Source organism: Dermacentor andersoni, chromosome 7, assembly GCF_023375885.2.
Source record: "Dermacentor andersoni chromosome 7, qqDerAnde1_hic_scaffold, whole genome shotgun sequence".
NCBI lineage: Eukaryota > Metazoa > Arthropoda > Arachnida > Ixodida > Ixodidae > Dermacentor > Dermacentor andersoni.
The window spans coordinates 34,399,635-34,420,602 of NC_092820.1; the positions used below are offsets into that span (position 1 = coordinate 34,399,635).

Consider the following 20,968-nt stretch of genomic DNA (forward strand, 5'->3'; position numbering starts at 1 on the left):
CCAATGACAGGATTTCAGCTGCATTCGAAGTGAACCATTTCTTGTTATTGGGAAGTCAGCCATGCCAAGATGTTTCAAAAGCACCCAACTGCCGTCTAGAGTTGTCTACTGCAGCAATACAAAAGCATGGACTGCAAAGCTTTTTGAGGAGTACATGCGCCTCACTGACCACTATGTTGCAGCGAAGAACAGAATTGCAGTTATCCTAAATGCACCGGCGCACTTCGCACTGGATAACTTTGCAGCTGGAAGTTGGCATTTCTGCTTCCTAACACATCAGATTGCCCAGCCCTTGGACCAAAGCATCATTTGGGCTGTGAAACTCTACACAAGAATCGCCTGCAAAGAAGCTTTTTAGGCCTTGAGCGTGGCCACTGGTTAGTAGCCTATGGCTCTTCCAGGGAGTCTGCATGGCCTCTGAAAAAATTGATTAGTTAAAGAGCTTTGACGCGCGGCTTTGTGTGCGTTAAGTTCAGAAATGCATGTTCTATGAATGTTAACATTTTGTGCGCCTTTCGTGGGTATTCCACATGAAACACCCAAAAGGATGCAAAGAGGCAGGCTACTCCCGAAAGCAGCGAGGAGACTTGAAACACTAGTTGCTTGTCGATGTGCAGTGCAAATCCTTCATCCTGCACCAGACACGGGGTCAGCGGGGCTTCTTCCTAAGGTTAAAAAAAGGAATGCTATTGTGTAAAGTCTTTTAGAGTCAATAACGGTGAACCAACTACAAAAAAAAAACTCATTTTCACTTTAGACCCACACACGAGTAGTGAGTGTTTAGGAGTAAGCCGGACATGTCCAGTGACTATTGTTATCCTGATAAAAAAGTCTTTCTTTCTTTCCTTTGTTTTTGCTGCCCAAGTGCTGAGGACAACAAAATTAGTTTTCAAGGAAATTTGGCTTCACAAAAAAATTATAAGCACCTAATGAGTTAAAGTACTTTTTGCAGATCTTTTTGAATTCACATTTTGGTTGGCTCCCAAAGCAAAGATAGTGGGTACTGCTCTAAGAATGCTTAGCAATAGACTACAGGTCAAAAGCCTTGATTCCGTTTTGCGCCGTAAAGTTAAGGAACCTGCGACAGGCACATACAGACCACATGTGTCGCAATGGTAGAACCATTTATTCAGCCACATTTCTCATTTTCCAATTCCAGAACTAATATAATGCGACTTGTTTTTTAAGATTGCTTTAGTAAAGCCAATAAACTTATTTTAGGAAAGTCAGACTGCTTTTTTGAGGAGTATTTTATCATAAAGCTCATTTACAGATCTGGCCAAACTTGACCACCTCTCGTGGGACATTTAGTGCTGTTGAGGGAAGAGATACTTGCTCGAAATTCAAACTTTCATGGCAACAGGTTGGCAAAATTTTGAAACCATGCACTACATAAATTCAAATAAGAATAAAGAAAAATCTCTAATATGCAACACTTCGTTCTTGCTTTTGATATTGTAGCAGTGATATTCTGCGGTAATCAGTTGCAATTGAGGCAATTGACATGTAGTCTGTCGCTAAATATTCTTAGAGCTATAGCTACAATACTTTTCTATTAGTACTTAACCAAATGTGGATTCATAAAAGTTTGCACAAGGCAGTTCTGGCTCACCAGGCAGTTCTATACTTTTGCATAGAAAACAATGGTTTCATTGTACATGACACTCAGGCAACAGATTACAACTTTTTCAGTAAAATTAGGATAGCCACCTACATGCCCCCGACAAACATGCGGTACTTGAAGGGACATTAGAGCCAAATACTAAGTCAATGTAGATTGTCAAAATATCATTTCAGAAACCTCACAGCACTTGTTTCGTGCCAAGAAAAGATAAAATCACGTTTGAAGGGTCCGGATGCTTTTGGCGCAATTCATATACGTAACCAGCCCGCAAGTGGCGACACTGCATACGCAGTCACCGCCCTTTACTGCCATCGGCGAGTAAAACTGTGCCCAACAGACATCACGGTTTTCTGCAGAAAGCGCAAGCACGCAGCGAAGAAGCAACAGAGCGAAGAGAGAGTGTTGGATTTGCTGCTGCAGCTGCTCTTGGTCAAGTGGTGTGAACTGTTCAGGAATACCACAATATCACATGGATGTGGCATTCTCTGCTATTCGCAGTACGCGAGTTTCTTGAGCCAGCAAAACCAGCTCAGGACCACACGATAACTACTGGAATGAGAAAATACAGGCGATAGAGTGGAGAAAATGAAACCTTTCAACCACCCGCGTGGTTGTCAGGGCTTCCTTTTTCTAAATATGAAATAAAACTGGACATCTTTTTCATCTTAGATTGCAATACAATTATATATTACAAGTGGTTGATAACTAGTGACAGTTATAATGAGTGCCTTTGTCATCAGGCTAGTACTTGAATGTCCTGGGTGAGTCTGATTGTCTCTTGCCCTTACGTAAATTTCTCGATTAATAAAGCTTTGTTCAAGATAATATTGAGGCCTTCAATGTTCTTGAGCTCTAATTTATCACTTCAGCTTGACCTAATATTTGCCTTTAGTGTCCTTTAAAAGCATGATGCCTATTGGCAAAAGCATCCTGTGGCAGTTAGAGGAAATAAACAAAAGCATTAGGTTTTGGCCGAGTTGGTTGTACATGGTTCTTATCAGCGTTTTGCACGCACAAAGACAGGACGTCAAACAAAAAAGGGATACACAATATGCGCAAACTCAACTGGCTTTTATTGTGACAGCAACATATATAAACGCTTCCACAATCAGAAAAAAAAAGAGATGGCAAGAAAACAAACAAAACCACGTTTGCTGCAAAACTGCATAGCCGCATGTGCCGGCGAAACCAAACGTTGTCACTGTCATACCTTTTCACCACCCAGAAACCTCACTTCCTTATCCCTTAATGCTACAGATGGGGCACTAACACAACTGTGATCATGCCGAAGAATTTCTCTGGCTTGAACTATCTCCCTGGTTAAGCAATTTATGTGAGAAAATAATATTGTGCATCTGTTAAAGACAGGATAACACCCATTGCATGACTTGCAGTGTTCTGCCATGTGGCCTTCAATGCCTTGCTTTACCTTGCGGTGATGTTCTGCTAGCCTCTTGTTTATGCATCAGCTGGTTTGACCGATATAATGCCCGATAAAACACCGCACGAGTTCGTTGCATGCAAAGAAAGTGTAGTATATCGGGTTCCCTTGTCGTGCGGCAAGTGTTATATCGGTCAAACCAGCCGATACGTAAACGAGGCTAGCAGAACATCGCCGCAAGGTAAAGCAAGGTATCGAAGGCCACATGGCAGAACACTGCAAGTCATGCAATGGGTGTTATTCTATCTTTAAGACATGCACAATATTATTTTCTCACATATATCGCTTATATCATATATATCACATATATTGCTTCTGGGCAGTGAAAAGGTATGACAATGACGTTTGGTTTCACTAGTGGCTATGCAGCTTTGCACATGGTTTTGTTTGCTTTCTTGCCATCCTCTTTTTTTTTCCGATTGTGGAAGCGTATATATATATGTCGCTGTCACAACAAAAACCAGCTGAAGTTTGTGCGTGTAGTGTGTCCCTTCTTCGTTCGACGTCCCGTCCTTGTATGCAAGTCTAATAAGAAATAAACAATCTGCTTTTAATTCCTGTGTGCTCATTTTAATAGCCAAATGTAGCACACTGAAACACAAAGTGAACACAAAGCCAATCAGAATGATAAACGCAACAGAAGCATCTTGATAGTCAGAATCCTACAGGCACTCACCTGCGTAATGATGCTATCTATGGGCTCCTTGCAGCGCTTTGCTACAAACTGCAGAGCTGCCAGAACAGCATCCTCTGTTAAAAAAGAAATCAGATATTGTAGAATGCTTAGGAAACCTTTCACGCCAAACAGCTTACAGCTTTTATATAGTGCCTCAGAGCCCTGCATGGGTAATTCATCTACTGTGATAAACACTTGAGGTACACATAACTAGTGAAATAACTTGTGCTTTAATCTTCCAAAGGATGATTACCACCAGTAGCAATGACTGTGGGTCTAGTTTCGTCTGCTCGCTGCTCAATTAAACGGGAAGAAATGGTATGTGCTGAAAACTCGCGCGCTTGCTCCACCCTTAGAACTATGGCATATTTTAACATTTCTTTTAGATGCTTTCCCTCATGTTTCATGGTTTCATAACATACTGCCAAGTATTCCACATATCGAAACATACATACATCCTATTTTTTAACTGTAGAGAAAACTATGGTTACAACACTTCAGAACAAGATCACAAAGAATTCAGAACATCACATTAGACAACCACTAGACCATTCAAAAATGTTAAAGTGGCAGCGGTGTTCACAATGAACATACAACCAGAATTTTTCCAATGGTTCCGTATTAGCAAAGTTACAAGCCTTTGCTACCCTCCTCACTGCACTCTGTTCTCCCTGCACATTCCCACCAACTCCATGCAGGGCAGCGAAAAGTAAGGGTTGCGACAACACCCTGCGTGCATTACAGCATGCAAAGGAGGGAGCAGAAAAGCCAGGAGAAGAGCACAAGATTCTTTTAAAAATTTTTGGGTTCTTCGCAGAGCATAGCATTGCTACATTCACAAAGATGGTCATTACAGAATGACTTATGCGATGCGCATGTTTATACAAAGTGCAAAAAAAGCCAGAGGTGATTTAAGAGCCCTTTAACTAGCTTATTTAGGTTAACTCAGCTCTCCATTGGAGAACTGAGAAAGCACACAATAATTGCCCATTACTGGCTTAGGTAAGCAGCCCAAATATAGTTGAGTAAGGTATACAAAAAACAACTTACTTTATAACTCTTTGCAAGTACAAGTAAAAAAGAAATTCAAGGTTTCAATTCAACCAGCATTGCCGACATTCTGATACCCGATACTGGCCCCACCACCACCGTAGTTGCCATCACCCCACAAAAAACAATTCCTGAACTCCCTTTAAGGGCAACACCGGGGATTTTTCCATGTCCACTGATTTTAATAAAATGTGGAATATGTGTTCTCTTTTGCACTCTGAGTATCTGTACCAAACTATACGGCTGAAGATGAATTTTAAAGATTGGTTGCATTCTTGATTCGAGACTTTCTACTGGCCACCCTGTGTATGTGACATCAGAGACAACACCGCCACTGTTGCTGGAATCCTCACTTAAATTGCCACTGCCTAGTTTGGAAACTCTGTAAGAGCTCTTTGTGTCAGGAGAAATGATCCGCTTGGCTTCTTTGGCGTTAGCACCACATGTACTGCATGTTTACATTATGGTGGTGTAGGATCTATTGTCACACGAAGCAGCTACCTATTTCGGTATCTCATTTATTGGTTATATAGAATTACTGGTGAACTTCCAAGCAAACTAAATCACCCTACGGGTGACAGAACTGCCAATGCCATTTGAATATGACAATGTTACAATATGGTTAAAAAAATGCCAGTTGCCCTTTAAGAGCGTCATCATAGAAACATATTTACCGGATCCCACTTCGGAAAATGCCACAACCTCTTCTGCTTCTCCAAAGCTCAGAATAGTGTAACCAAGCTGCTTGCAGCCATTCTCCATTGCCTCCATCACGTTTCTTTGGAAAAGTAGGTCAAACTCCACGAGAAGCTGGAAAGAAAAAATGTTCAAGAATTCTTTGCTCTGCTAGCAAACTAATGCAATAGTGAAAACCAATTGTACAAGGACAGCCAAGGCAGCAGATGTCAAACATCACTTAGAGCGGGCATCACATAGTAGTACATAAGCTTAGGAGCAAGCAACCAGCCAATAAACCTTCGTACGGCATCAGCATATTGTCGAAGTAAAGATTGCTTGTTGTTACTACATAAGAAAATAGTCAACAAATCCAGAAAGCCAGGTAAATTATGGTTGATTTAAACGTAGAAGCGATAAGAAAAAGGGAAATGAAAGTGGACAAATAAACATGTAGCAAATGGTCTTTTAGTCCACTTTTTTTTCTAATTGCCTTATGAGTGGTATGTTTAAATAAGAAATAATTATTCACGCGTAGTTCATCTAGATTCATTGAGTGTTTTCTTTTATAGCAGTAACTCACAATCAAGCACCTTGGGTCACTTCATTCTTCTCACTCATTGCATAGAAGAGTTCTCGACAGGCAGAATTAATGCCAAAGAAGGACTTATCACCGCATTATGTGCGTGGTGGACCAAAAAAAGTGAATGGTAGAATAGTCACTATTGTAGTCTTGAAGAAACGCACACATAACTTGGCTCCTTACTGTATCTGTTTTCCTTCGCTCCTTTCATTTGCCTTTTTATGCGTTGCATATTGCAATCACTCAGTTCAGCCCTTGGGCATGGCCGGGCAGCCACCATTGACCTTTAGCGCAACCACGTGACGTGACATCACGACAGCCGGAGGAAAATCTGGGCCCCAACTCGCGCAATATGCAACGCATTCTTGGCTTAACCAAGCTAAGCCTGGCCATTTTTGTTATACTTCCACATTTCAATCAAGCAATTAGTTTCCACTATGCTTTCTCTGCCTTCCCTGTTTTCTTCTTGCACAACCAACAGCAATAAAGGCACCTTTCAATTAAGTCAACCAGTGAGTTGCAAGACATCTAAAACATTGCCTCTCCATATAAATTATGCCTATGGGGCGAATGGCAGTACCTTGAAGCTGTATGAACATGTATAAATCATTGGTATGTGACTGTACCACATCTTTGAAGACAAATGTGACTGGTGGAACACTGTATTAAAATTTTTTAAACCTTGGTTATAGCACTATGCTGATGCATATATTCTACACACTTCCAATGCTGAGCATCTTATGGTTGTGCTCTTGTCATTACTTTATCATTACATAAGAGTTTGCTAAGCTTACTCATCCCAAAATACAACTCAGTTTTGTTATCCTGTTATTTTGTCACTGCAATACACACACTTGTTTGCTTTGTCCTGAAAGAAAAATGCCACAATTACTGACTGAAACACTTAAGCCACTGCCTTAACCTAAAGCTAAGAACCCAGTAAAACAAAAACAACAAAGATGACAAAAGCTCTTGCTAGAGCATACCGATGCCTCAGTTGCCAGAAAGGGGAACAGCAACAGGGCATCTGACAGCGTAAGGCTGCGAAGTTGTTCATGCCTGTCTTTTGCTGTTGCAAGCAGCCTCGGCCTTACTGCCTCTTCATCTTGGCAGCCAGCATTGTCTTGAAGCCATTCGTTGTGCAGCCTCAATGACTCGGCAGTTTCTCCATATGCTACAAGATGACTGCAATCCTGAAACACAAGGAAAATCAAGCCCTTCTTACAAGTTGTGAATGCAAAAGCATTAATGTCCAACTGAACGCCACTGAGTAGTCCTTCGAATTATGAACTATTGATGGGCAAGCGAGCGTGTTTATACGGTGTTTTCATTTGGCTTTACTGAGATGCAGTAACTGAAATGATGCAGCAAAACCACAAGAATGCAGAGGTAAATATTTCTGAAGAGCAAGTCTGCAGCATTACATCACATTATATACGTGTAATCTTGCCTTGCTTAACCCTTTTAATGCCCCCTTCCCCTTTTTTTCTGACTGCTACTCCATCCCTTTGGGTCTTTTTAATGTATGTTACAGCAGACATTGCATGCTACAGCTTACTTTGTCGTCACTTTCTCCCAATTCAGAACTTTGAAAAAGTTCCCTAATTCCAATACCTGTCAAAGTGCAGATTCCACACTGGCTTGGCATGGTTTCCCTGTCAATCCTCAGCTCATGTCAATTTTTTTTCTTTGCATATAGGTTCAGCAAACAATTCATGCCACATAGCTGGTTCTTCGTTGTCCCTTTATCTGATTATTCAACAGTTTATATGTAGATTCTTTAGCTTGTCAATGTGCAAATGGACCTGCTATATTCACTCACCCTGGCTTCCCTGCCGAGACACAGCACCAGAACACAGGCCACAGGCACATGCCCCACCTACTGTCAGAAGTCTAACTTACAAATTTCGTGTGTTTAAATTAACCCTCTACAGATGGAACAGTGGGTATGCTTTGTTTTGAATACAAGCTAAGCAACCAATGGTGCATATGCTGCATTTATCAGTGCCCCGCAGCCTCTGCTTTAGTGTCGTACTGCGAAATGGCATAAGTGTTTTAAACCCAAGCATGAGTGATGTGTATGTCAATGGTAAATTTGATGAAAATTCTATTTAGGTTTCATTATTGCTTCCATATGTTCCATGGACTAAGAAGCAACGTGCAGCAATACAGAAGGAACCCGAATGCTTTTCAATAGATGCAGCTAATAGTTGCTAATCTTTCACTCAAAAGTCAAAGAACAGCAGCTGACTAGAGATGCATGAAATCTGTTTTGGTCATCATGCGAACCAAACTGACACTAAAACAAAAGGCTCCAACTCAAACTTAATTTTCATTTCTGTGGTGTGTACATATAAGAAAACACCTGCAATCCTTGAGCATCACTGTAGATTGCTTTTTAGTTCATGGAACAAATGGAAGCCATCATGACGTGACATGCAACTTTCTAAGAGATGCCAATGGTCACCATAGCCTATACATTATGCATGGCTTTCTTTTGCACTCAGAACAAGATAAGGCACTATGCTTTTGCATATAACATAACTGATCGCAGTAGATAACCTTGGGGAAACGCGAATGACAATGAACATGATGTTTTTTTAATTTGCATGCACAAAATCACTTTCGAAGTTTCCGACTTTTTCAAATTTTGCCACTAACATAGAGAATAAATGCATGTGAGACAAAATAGACTTGGCTGCCTGTTTAGCATGTAGCAAAGTATGCACAGGCTGAATTCGTAAAGAAGCTTATTGTTATGAGACATACTGAAGGATAACCAAAAATATCCTTTCTTGCCCCTCTCGTTGAAAAGCTAGGTTTACCCTTTCTTGTTCATGCTATAGGCTTGTGCAAACAACTAAATTTATTTTATTTCATTGAACAACGTTCTGCAAATAAAGTACAACAATTATGAAATCATAAATATATTTTTTGCCCTCTCTAAGTTGGAACATTACGCAATTTGTAAGCTGCGTTTTCTTTGTGTCAGTTACAATATTCAGGATTCCCGTGTCAAAGGTCTTTCAGTTCGGTCAGCAAAAGTGGTCACTTGCTAAACCACCTGCAACATAAAAATGTTGCACTATTACCGCTTAGATCTTTGCAATTGCACTTCCTTTACTTTGGTATCATTGTGTAGAGGAGAGAAGCCATTACTCTATCATGCATGTGTTCCGTGCAAGCCCCCTCCCTCATTTCCCTGTGACCTCCGGTTTTATACACTGCCTGGAAATACTGGCTGCATGATACTACAGTCGCCGACTGATTTCTCGGACTTGCACTCCAAAAATTCGGACATGCTCGATTATTCGTTCTGCTTCGCGGCAAGGCCATTCTCCCCATAGACCATAATGTATAATTATACAACTGCCGAAAGTTCAGACACCTTGCAACCTCTCGTCCGATTTTTCGGACACTCCTTGAGCCAAGTCGATTGAGAGCACCATGCACAGACTCTGACTAGTGCATGGTTCGACTTGCTGAATGCCTTATTTGTTTTGAACGGAGCTTCCTTGCTGCCCCACGAAGTGGCTACTGCAAATCCCCGCTCATCATCATAGTTTCTGCCTGCTTCGATAGAGTGGCTACAGCAGTTCCGGTCTCAGCTTAGTAAGCCACGTCAAGATAATCCAGCAGCTGATTTGTTTCTTCTTTGTGCACGAGGGTGCGAATAGGTTACGTTTTTCGTTTGTGCAACTGGTGTCAGCATGGTGGTGTTTGCTTTGTATGCCGTGTAGAAGTGATAATCCAACGCGGCATACGGAAACATCACATTAAGTGTCTGATGGCGCCGACAGTGCCCGCGCAGACTGCGCTGGGGAATGCCAGCAAGCGGGTGCCGGGAGGCCTAGGACTTGTCGCCTTCCGATGTGCTCCCTACTGACACCGAAAATCTTCTGCCCAGACCTGAGCAATAGTTGCATTGCAATTCCGGACACCATCTCATTTGGCAGTTTCACAGATGCTAACACTGCTGTACTGACGTGTCCAGAGCTCAACGACGGCGAGATCATTCGTCAGGTTTCTGCTACACCGCCGGACGACTCCGAGTACAAGCAGTGACTGTGCTTTCAGCTGCCTATAGCGACCGTACGACCCTCTCAGATTTAGGCATATCTGATTGCGTGTACATGGAACAGCATGCAATGGCGCGTTCACAATTTCTTCAAGCCTACTGCCAAGCCTGAATAAGTGCGTGGAAATAAAGAACTTTTTTTCTTAATCTGCTTTTTCGGACACCTGCTTATTCGGACATTTCTGCAGTCCCCGTGAGGTCCGAATAAACGGTCAGCGATTGTATACTGTCCTAGGTCTGTCACTTTCAGTTTGCAATTTGCAGCTCCACAAAATGGCAGTGCACTTGCTCGACCATAGTACTGTTGGAAAATGTCGGAAAGCTTTTCAGCTGCAACTCACAAAAAGGCGGCATAACTTCTTGTTTGTAGCTTCACCAGAAGCCATCTGTTGTTTCCGCTTGACCAGGAAGTGCCTTTTTTTTGCCAACATTTCTTCAGAGCAATTCTCCGCCTTCTTACGCATGTTCTTGAATTTGTTTCTCAATGCCATGACCCACGAGTCCTGTGAAGAATTGGAAAAATATCACTACTGTTAAAAGCACTTAGAAGTTTATTGGTATTGCCTGTACACACATAGAAGTATGACCATAATTGCAGTTTGTTTTATGCATCGAACATAATTGCTTATTAACAGAAGGTCCGGCCATAAAGTTCACAACATCCACGCCATAAACTTGGAATAGGCATAACGACAAACATAAAAGTTAGCGTACATCTCTAGTTCCGGCGGAATATATGTATATATATATAATGCTGCAGAACACCCCTAGGGCATCAAAACAAAGATGGCAGCATGCATCATAAAGCTGGTAGAAGCCCAAACAGTAATCCACTTTTTGCATTTGAACGGACCTAATGCCATGAAAACATGCCAACCTGGCTGCAGTGTACAATAACAATGCTGCAGCCTGACGTGAAATGGTGCAGGTGATTTCAATGCAGTCAAACAGGCCACAACGGCAAAAAATGAAGTGGCCAACCGTTGCTACTTGATGAATCATAAGTTGATGCCGTATCGCTTGCCTATAGGCAGATAGCTGCTGAACAAATGGTGCAACAGTTTAATTTGATGCTGGGCTCAGATTAAACTCCCAGATGAGTCCCATCACTTATCTCTTTTCCTTCATGACCATACTCCATCACAAACTATGAACACTGTTTGTAAAAGCTTATCTGTAGCAAAGGAGAAGTTTTGGATGAACTGAAACATACGTGTCATTATTAGCACAAAGTAAAACACCAGACAACACAAAGTTTATCCCTTTGATCATCTCTACATGACCACGAGAATCAACAGCCATAATACAACATGGCAGCTCAGAAGTGCAGATACATGGTGCAATTGAATTGTCCATATGAGGTAGAAATGATATTTCTTTCTTAGAAATGTAAGTATGGCGACAGCATGGGATGTATCAAACTTACCAGGCCATTTCCGCTGCCAACTCTGTCAGCAAGGTGTGGGTATGCACTGACAAGCCTCTCGGCAGCTACGCGGTACAACTGTCTAGAAGGGTACCTGTACATAAGGTGAAATAATCATAGAATTAATAAATGGGCAATTTTGTATTCTTTTTTCCAAGAAAAACCAATGCAAAATAATATTTGCCAGTTTTAATTAAATTGCTAATCGTAAGTATAATAAATGCAAAATACACATGGAAGTGATCTCAAAGACTAAAAACATTTTTCGTCTTTGTACTTCTGTCTACACACGAGTTTCGTGGAGCTGCGTCTGCTGTGCACTGTGGGAGATCACGCCAGAGCTATGTAGCAGCGTGGCATGGATACTACAGCCACCACAGGGTGCTGCAACGTGTCCTCTCACCAGTGCAATGCTCTGACAACTGTGTTCCGATTAGCCTCTGTGAATGACATAGCTCAAGCACAAGTGCCCATCTCGCATTGAGAGTGCGTCATGCACGGCTGAACCAAAAGTAGCATCACAAAAAATATTTTTAAATTCCCAAATTTTTGCGTGAGGCCTTGTTAGCCCCCTGTGTAGCTTCTGGCATGCTAGTGGACATGAAAGGAGAGAAAACTGCATCAGTGCAATAATACCTCTAACTCTACTTATGCTTGAAGTACACAACAAATTTTGTGGCACAAGATTTGCTAGGCAACATTCTTTACAGCAGTGGGCAGGACATGTAATGAGGGAAGATAACCGATGGTCATTAAGGGTTACGGACTGGATTCCAAGGGAAGGGAAGCGTAGCAGGGGGCAGCAGAAAATTAGGTGGGCGGATGAGATTAAGAAGTTTGCAGGCACAACATGGCCACAATTAGTACATGACCGGGGTAGTTGGAGAAGTATGGGTGAGGCCTTTGCCCTGCAGTAGGCGTAACCAGGCTGATGATACTTTACAGTGACGTCATTCTACAATTAGTTAGAAGTGTTTTAGGGCCCCTTGAGCACCAATTCGGAATTTTTTCCACTCTGAAATCTGCACTTGATGCTGAGTTACAAGCACTTTAAAAAACTGAGTGCCAATTGGTGTTGACACAATCTGGACCAGGTGAAGTGGGTGCCATCGCAGCATTGTCATGTTGCTACATCGATGCCCCCCTCCTCTTTGTGGCCTGCTGGTTGCCAGTGTCCACTCAGGATGTAGCAGGGGTCATAGGGCGATGTTATCTCGTAAAGGAGGGCAGTTACCTCAAGGAGGGAAAGCAAGCTGGAACATTTCCCAGACTTAAGACCGAATTCTAGGCTCATCATAACAGAAGCAAGGTTTGGGTACGGGCTAGCTGGTATTCCATGGTATCAATCGTCACTTACAGCGCATACATAGACGAGGGACAAAAACGAGGGACAGCACTTGTATTCATCGTCCTTTTTGTCCCTCGTCTATGTATGCACTGTACGTGACAATTGATATTATCATAACAGTGTTAAATGGTGCACTAATACTTTTAGACAGATTCTGCTTGCTTTGGAAGCAATTTCTGGCACTACAGCAAGCAGAAAGAGTTATCACACAGGTAGTGTATTCTGTGCAACTATTTCATAACCAACATCTTATGGCAACGCTGAACACTTATGATGAAAGGTTGAGTCATTGAGTAGTCAAAATACCGAATTAAAGCTGAAAGCAATAGAAGCATAATGGAGCGCTCACCAAGCTATCTTGAAGCAAGCTGCAAACAGCTTGTTGATAATAGCACGTCGCACTGCACAATTAATCGGGACTTTTCTACGAAGCACTTCCTCGTAATGGTCAAAAGAGGGTAGCACAATATCTAAGTAGTCCTTCTCCTTCTCCAACGGCACGGACTGTACATGCTGCACCTCCTCTGCACATTCTGTAACAGCACTGCAAGGCAATATAAAGATTGCTTTATATATCTAAGTAACCAAAAAAATAGTAACAAACACTAATATCCCAAAATGTGTGGTTTTTTCCCTTTCGGTACTAATAATTTACCTAGACTGAATGATTTCCGTGTCGCCTCCACCTCGAACAGCAAACGCAGGGCCTGCACGCTGCGAGATTCACATATATTTAACTTTTCAAACGGAAAACATGAGGCAGAGCAATGTAGCTTAATGAATGAATTGTCAAGACAGTAAAGTAATTGTTTTAACTGTGCACACGCCACCACTTCCAAGTCAAGGTCTTCATAGTGGGTGTTCATTACGCATATACCCATTAAACATACTTCCACTTCAAACCTATATTTACAGCTCAAGTGAGCTATTTATAGAACAAGGCTGAGCTTATATAGCAAGGACATATAGAATATTGCGAGCTACGCACATAGTCAATATATGGAATCACATTGCACAAGTCTGGAGGCACTGTGACTGCTCTTGTTTGTTCACGCCACATGTAAGTATTCATAAGGTGAATGCTCTGTTAATACTGCAGTTAAAACAGAATACAATTTTCTGATAACCTATTATTTCTCACTACTATATTATACTATATTATTTCAATTAACATGCCTTAATTGCAAACCATTGAAACTGCTATGATGTATAATTTCCTTTCCATTCTTGGACTTTTCATGCGGTTTGCTAACACTATTTATTTTTATTTTTTTAACAATCTTTTTCACTGGACGCCTGCACACCGGTGTAACAGCCAGATAACAGTCCTAAAATTTGTGTAAATTTTTTCAATATCTTCATACTGTAATCATGCTATGAAGCCTGGATTTTTTCAGTAAAAGTAAATTCATGTTACACATTCATGCAACCAGTTGAAAGTATGCATGGCTTCAGATACGAAACTGTCTGCAAGTGAAAGGATCGTAAGCAGATATGCTGGTTCCATTTAAAAGAAACTATGCAGATCCCACGTACAGTGGGAATCGAAGTCATGCGATGCATTTTGTAGGTAGCTGGCTATAGCGTCGACCCTGCGGTGGTGTGCCTCCACCAGCTCTCACTCTCTCAATTACTTTAAGCGGACGCTCATTGTGGAGTTTAGACAAGCTGAGGGTCAGAACAAATGTGGGCTTGTCTCGTTGCTCAATCATGGCAAACACATCCCCTTTTCTCTGCACCAAGTAGTACCTCTGTGGTACACGATCCTAGAGCTGCTCAAGTAAATTTCCAAAGAATGCAACGTACAGGTTCATGCATTTCTTGACGAAGCTGCAGTTTTCCAAGAGCTTCTTTGTGTGCAGCAGGAGCTGATAGCGTGCATGAGGGGGAAAACTTGCTATCAATTTGCTGTTCGCGCAAAGGCAGCAACCATCCGCTGTTCTGCAGCCGACATACCAGTATCTTGCGCAGGCCGTCTGGTTCAGCGCAGGTAGTAAATGATATCAGCTGCGAGAGTCGGATAATGCAGCTCGACTGACAGTAATGTCGTGACCACACATCAGCGAGACCATGAGCACATACCCAGCAGCTCAAGTTGGTTGACACCACCAGCCCCACCGAAATAGAAGCTAGATAGCTAGATAGACACACTCAATGTGCCCAAAGTTCGCAAAGAATGCTTCACATTGAAAAAAAAAAGAATGGCGTACCACGGAAACCCTATGTAGTGAAACCCACTCATCATTCTGCATTCCCAATTTACAAGGCAGGTTATCGGCATAGCTCTTACTCTTCAGTGTTGCTAGCATGGGGGCAATGTGTTTTAGTGTTGCTCAGATAAAAAAATTGCTTATTAAATTTCCCTGCACCTTCGGAAGCAACTGCTGGAGGTATAAACACTTCCGAGGACAGTTTATTGTTGTATCATAAAAATCTGGGTCCTTAAAAATCACCTGTAAGTCCTTTGAAAAATTAATTGTGCCTAAACAGCTTTCTGTTGTGCAAAACTGCAATGTAGAAAGCCTGGCATATACCAATGCCTGATACAGCTTTAAGGTGTCCAGGCAGCAAGCGAGGCAGAAAACTGAGTGAAGAGGGCACAGGATTCTTTGAAGTATTTCTTTGGCTATTTGCGAAACAGCTATTAGAAGAGAACTGCAAATTGAGACAAATACACAGAGAAAGGCAAGACAAGTGCCATGTTTTGCATGTCCTTCTCTGTGTATGCGCACCATTTTGCACCCTTCATGTAATAGATACAATATGCTGGCAAACAAGACATTGTCATCTACTAAAAAATGTGATTTTCTATACAACCTCAACAACATGTTTATTTTTTAACATTCTTACATGTACCTTACAAACAACTGCTGATATGTGTGCAAGTTTTATCAGTTTCAGTGTGCTGCAATCCCTGCTGCCTCTTACTAGCGCACTCTAGCCTTCTTTAATGGTTCTCCATCCTAGGTTGCTGGCTGCTCTCCTGAAAGTTATGTACCAACTATCAAACCATTAAACAATTATGACCCTTTTCACTTGATGCCAACTACGTCAACCTGTAACCGTACTCACATCCATTTGAGGGGCTATCCTCCGTGCCAATCTTATTTTGGCCTTGTTTAGGATGTTGCTGTGCATATCCAAGTCAACGTAATCTTCAACCTCCTCGTCGAAACGAGCCTTCCGAGGTGAATGGTCCATGTTCACAAACAGTCTAATATGATCAAGGGGGAATGTATACAATGCCGCAGCGAAAATTCAAGAGCTCCAAAATTAGACACAAGTGCAAGATCAAATGTGGGACAAAGTTATCTGTATAAAGTTTGTGCTGCTAACATGTGCCAGAAATCATGCAACCAAAGCCCGTCCAACAGCACAATAATTTGGATAATGCTGGAGTTGAAATTCAAGTAAAGAATGCTCTGTTTACGCACTCGTAAACACATTCCTATAGTGCTGCAAGCTTATGAAAGAGCAAAATGAAAATACGTAATACGAAAGTTTGCTACTGTAAAGACTATCCTAAGCCGCAACAAGACTTCGCGCGCCTGAGTAATAAGTTACTAAGCGTAATTACGCATATACTGCGCAGGTTCCTCCTTATAGTTGTCATTCAAAATAAGAGGAATATTGTAAGAAACGCCACAAGTTAGAAAAGCTCAAGGAATGAAGGAGAATAAAATGAAGTCCGCATAAATCAGGTGCTCCGCTTTACACAACAAAAAGCTTAACTTTGAAAGATAATTTCGCTTTGGCAGCACATACTGTCTTCCAAGTATATTAGGTATATCGTGGTGCTTTGAAATAGTCAGCACTAGAAATAATTCAACTGGGACACAATGACCCGCAAAGAGCGCCAGCAGTTTGCCAGCAAGCGCGAACCACGCTTGTGGGTACCGCGCCTTCACGACGAACTTCTCCGTCAGTTTGGAGCCGCAAGCAATTCAACAAAAAGCCTCTTAAAGCTACAATTTCGAGTTGGATTATGTAGCAAACGGGTCTGGAATTAACGTCTCGCGGGCCACACTGGAAAAGCGCGCCAACACAGTTATGCCAACATTGCAGCAATTTTAACAGAACCGGCGTCTAGCAATACACAAAAGTTAAATTAAGATTACTTCCATGATCTGTCAGCGCAACGAACTATACAGGCAAAGTTCTTGCGGTGATAGATCAGGAACATATTCCAACTCGCCCAGTTCTCGCTACTTGTATAGTACATTAAAATTACTTACTAGAGTGGTGTCATCGATGTCGGTCAGAGAGCGTAACGCACGTAGCAATTCGCCGTAGGCGCCGTTTGGCAGCGAAATCTTCTTTCTTTGGCCATCCTCCAGGACAGCGAGGCAAACTGTGCCAGCCATAACTGTACGACCGCACTGAAAAGTACGCGAGGAAGTGGCGGGCACCAGCGCGTACCGAAAGAGGCGCCTAAAGTTCTTATATCTAAAGCGCGCCAAACCGCGAAATGACGCTACCACAGCGCCGCCTGCAAGAAGTATCGCAATCCGAAATTGGTGTTTTGGTTTCGATTGTCGTTTTTATAATCTCGAGTGTCGTCTGCCATTGAACTTATGGGTCAAGTTATTTGTTGAAATTGTCGATGATGGCCTCTTTCCGTAATTCTTCCCTTTGTTAGTTCGGGCCAAACTCTGATTCCGCATGTTTAAATGCATGTAAAACGCAGAAATGCTTTTCTTCAATAACCACCGGGCCGATCACAATGAAATTTGTTAATTCTGAGAGAAAAAGTTAGATTCTAGTGACTATTGGAAGCAAAATTTTAATGTAGAGCCTGATATTTATTTTTTTTATTTTCAGAAATTGGTTAATTTGAAAATTTTACAAATGTAATTAATCAATTAAGCAATTAATGATCCCGTCAATTAATCAACGAACCGGTCATTTGATTCGTTAATTATGGTCAATGATTAGTTAATTAAGTCAATAATTAAAATTAACTTTGTTAACCGGGCGGCCAGTTGAGCTGACGTTAATTCTTGCTGCGTTCAATTCGGCCAAAAAGCACGACGTATGTACATGATGTAGAATCTGGTGCTACAGCAGCGTTTCGAAATTTCCGTTGTTACAGCACGCAGTAACGATCGACGGCATCGTATATCGATGTGATTCTGTGCTGCGTGATTGCCGAGTTCTCGCACGCAAATGTGAGGGATGGAGGGTAAGTTAGATGCAGTGGTTCATAAACAACTTCATTGGTTTCTTGTGGGGCTCTCTGCATGTGCAGTGCAGCACCTGTCGTTCGGCATAAGAGAAAGAGGGGGGGGGTCGTCTTGATCTTTTTTTGATACTAAAAAGAACCTTCTTGTTTGTCATTCTCTTTATCCGACTCTTGGCGTTGAAATGACTCCAATAGTGAGTTCTTTTTATATGTACTATATCAAGTTCTACATCTGCAAATGGCATCCCAGTAATAAAAAGCAAGAATTGCTCGAACCAATTGGAAATTTCCATTTGGAACTAATTGGATATTTGCAATTCTGCTTTAGGAAGCCAATTGGAAAAATCCAACAAGAACAATTGGACCAATTTCTTTAATTTTTTTTAACACAGTCGAACCCAATTGGTCTCTGAATTGGACTCTTTGCGACCATCATGAAAAAAAAAAGTTGGAAGAGAAATGAAACCCAGATGGGCCCTCACATAAACGTAATACCGATATACTCGAAACTCTTTTCGAGAAGCATGCTCATGCATGAACACACACTGTGACAATTCTCTTCGCTGACAACCAATATTCGCCATTTCACTATATGAGAGAGACGTCAGGTGCCATATATGTAAGCAATATTTAATTGACAAAGTGATGCCAGTGGTTCGTGAGAAATAGGTAAAATTTCAAGAGAGATTTTTATCTTTATAGAAAGCTAAATTGTTCTATCGAATGATCACACCTAAATACAAAGATCTTCTACTTGAAAACTAACATTATAATTCTGCTATTATTAGTATAAACTATTTTGCTGTTTCACAATATTACTCATCAATTGTGTCCACTTGGGAGCAATTGTCATACTATGCAACCTCCAGTGATGTCCAACTGGAACCAACTGAACTTTTCATGATGCCCAATTTGAACTAATTGGACTTTGCATGAAGCCAAATTGGAACTTGGCCCTCCTATGATGTCCAATTGGAACCAGTTGGATCCCATTCAAAAATCCAACAGGCCTCAACAACAGGCCTTTTTTATTGGGATTGCTGCAGCTGCTGCCTGATCATTTTATGGCTTTTGTAGTTACGTAAGAGGGGAAGTTACGCTTATTCAGTAATCTTGTGTTGCAGCCAGTACATCACGCATGGACACATATGCTTGTAACCGGTGCCACCAGAGGACCCACTCCTTGTCATCTCTTTTTCGTCATTTCTGCACCTGGCATGGCACGGAGGACAACTGGAAATGTGACTTGGAAGGCTGTGAAAAAACTTATAGGCTTTATAGCTCCTTCCGTAAACATGTCAGCCGTCATCACAATCATCTGTTCCTCCAGACAACCACAGCTGATGCATCCTTGGCACCCCGTGCTGACAACCTCGAAGAAACACTACAAACTTATCCCACCCAGCCTGTTGGGCAAGCAGCTGAACAGGCGTGCTTGGATGTTGATATTTTTAACACCAGTGGTCAGTGTGTTGATGTTGGCACTCCTGACAGCAGTGTTCAGCGTCTTATGGTTCTGTCTTCGTTGTTGCTAAAGTGGCAAGAAGGCAGGCAGTTACCTGAGAGCACCTTGAATGAAGTTACGAATGATATGATAAACTTCATTTCAGAATTTAGAGCAGACTTCAATGCAACCACTATTACAAAACTTGAGCAGCTCAGAACAAAAACAGGCTGAGAAAACTGGTGGAAAACTTCACATACGTTTGTTCCTCCGCGGACAGTATACCTTGAAGATCAAGGTACTTCTGACAGCTATGAATACATTCCAATTTTGGAAACATTAAAGGCTGTCTCAAGTGCCCATGACATTTTCCAAACAAATCGCAAACCTTCTTCAATTCTTCTACAGGATGTGCTTGATGGCATGTACTTCAAGGAGCACTGCTTGTTCAAGAATGCCAGCAATCAGAAACTTTTTGCTCTACAGCTGTACTTTGATGAATTTGAAGTCTGCAATCCCATAGGAAGCAAGCGTGGAAAACACAAAGTCTTGGCTGGATATCTAACAATTCTAAACTTGCCACCCCGATTTCGCTCGAAAGTTGACAGCAAGCACCTTGTTCTTCTTGTGAAAAATTCCACTGTAGCCAGATTCACATTGCACAGAATTGTCCAACCATTACTTGAGGACATACAGCAGCTAGAATCCCAAGGAGTTGCGATTGATGGAGAACTCATTAAAGGCTCTCTTCTTTATGTCTGTGGAGATAACTTGTCTAGCCATCAAATTGGCGGTTTCCGAGAATGCTTTTCATCGGGGCCAACTGCCGTTTCTGCTTGGCAAAGAAAGAGGACATCAGTGAGAAGTGGAATGAAGAAGAGTTTATCGTTCGAACACAGAAAATGCATACTCAACATATTAATCTGTTGAAGACTGATTCAAGCCTCAGCAATGTTAATGGGATCAGTGGTGAAAGCTGTCTAAGTTCACTTCAGTCATTTGATGTGACGAAAGGCCTTCCGCCTGATGTTATGCATGACCTGTTCGAAGGAGTCATTCCATTTGCCATGAAACACGTCTTGCGCCACATTGTCATGCCGTGTGTTCACTCTTGATCAGCTAAATGAGAGGCTTAGCTCATTTCCCTTGCAAGGAGGGGAGAAAAAATCACGACTACCTCCTCTGTCCCATCACTCAGTGTTTGGCACATCAGCCATAAAAGGTTCTGCTGCTGAAAAGCTTTGTTTTTTTCGGTTCTTTTCACTGCTTGTGGGCGATGTAGTTGCAAAGGGAAATGTTGCATATGATGTGTACCTTGCATTGCGTGCAATCGTTGACATTGTACTTGCACCACAACTGTGCTGTGGTGCAGCTGCGCACTTGCAAGTCCTCATTGATGATTTTTACATTGCATTTAGAGAAACTTTTCCAAATGTAAAAA

At 41.8% G+C, this 20,968-nt stretch overlaps 1 protein-coding gene across 1 annotated transcript; it reads right to left on the reverse strand.

Annotated features, from left to right (window-relative positions):
• Window positions 1-434: 434 nt before the first annotated feature.
• Window positions 435-16,102, reverse strand: LOC129385920 (sterile alpha motif domain-containing protein 3-like). The gene is made up of 9 exons (XM_072289445.1): window positions 15,974-16,102; window positions 13,557-13,615; window positions 13,251-13,445; window positions 11,554-11,647; window positions 10,469-10,630; window positions 7,036-7,242; window positions 5,466-5,601; window positions 3,742-3,815; window positions 435-665 (listed from the first exon to the last, which is right to left on the reverse strand). The coding sequence occupies exons 1-9, from the start codon at window positions 16,100-16,102 to the stop codon at window positions 435-437; spliced, it is 1,287 nt and encodes a 428-aa protein (XP_072145546.1).
• Window positions 16,103-20,968: the final 4,866 nt, after the last annotated feature.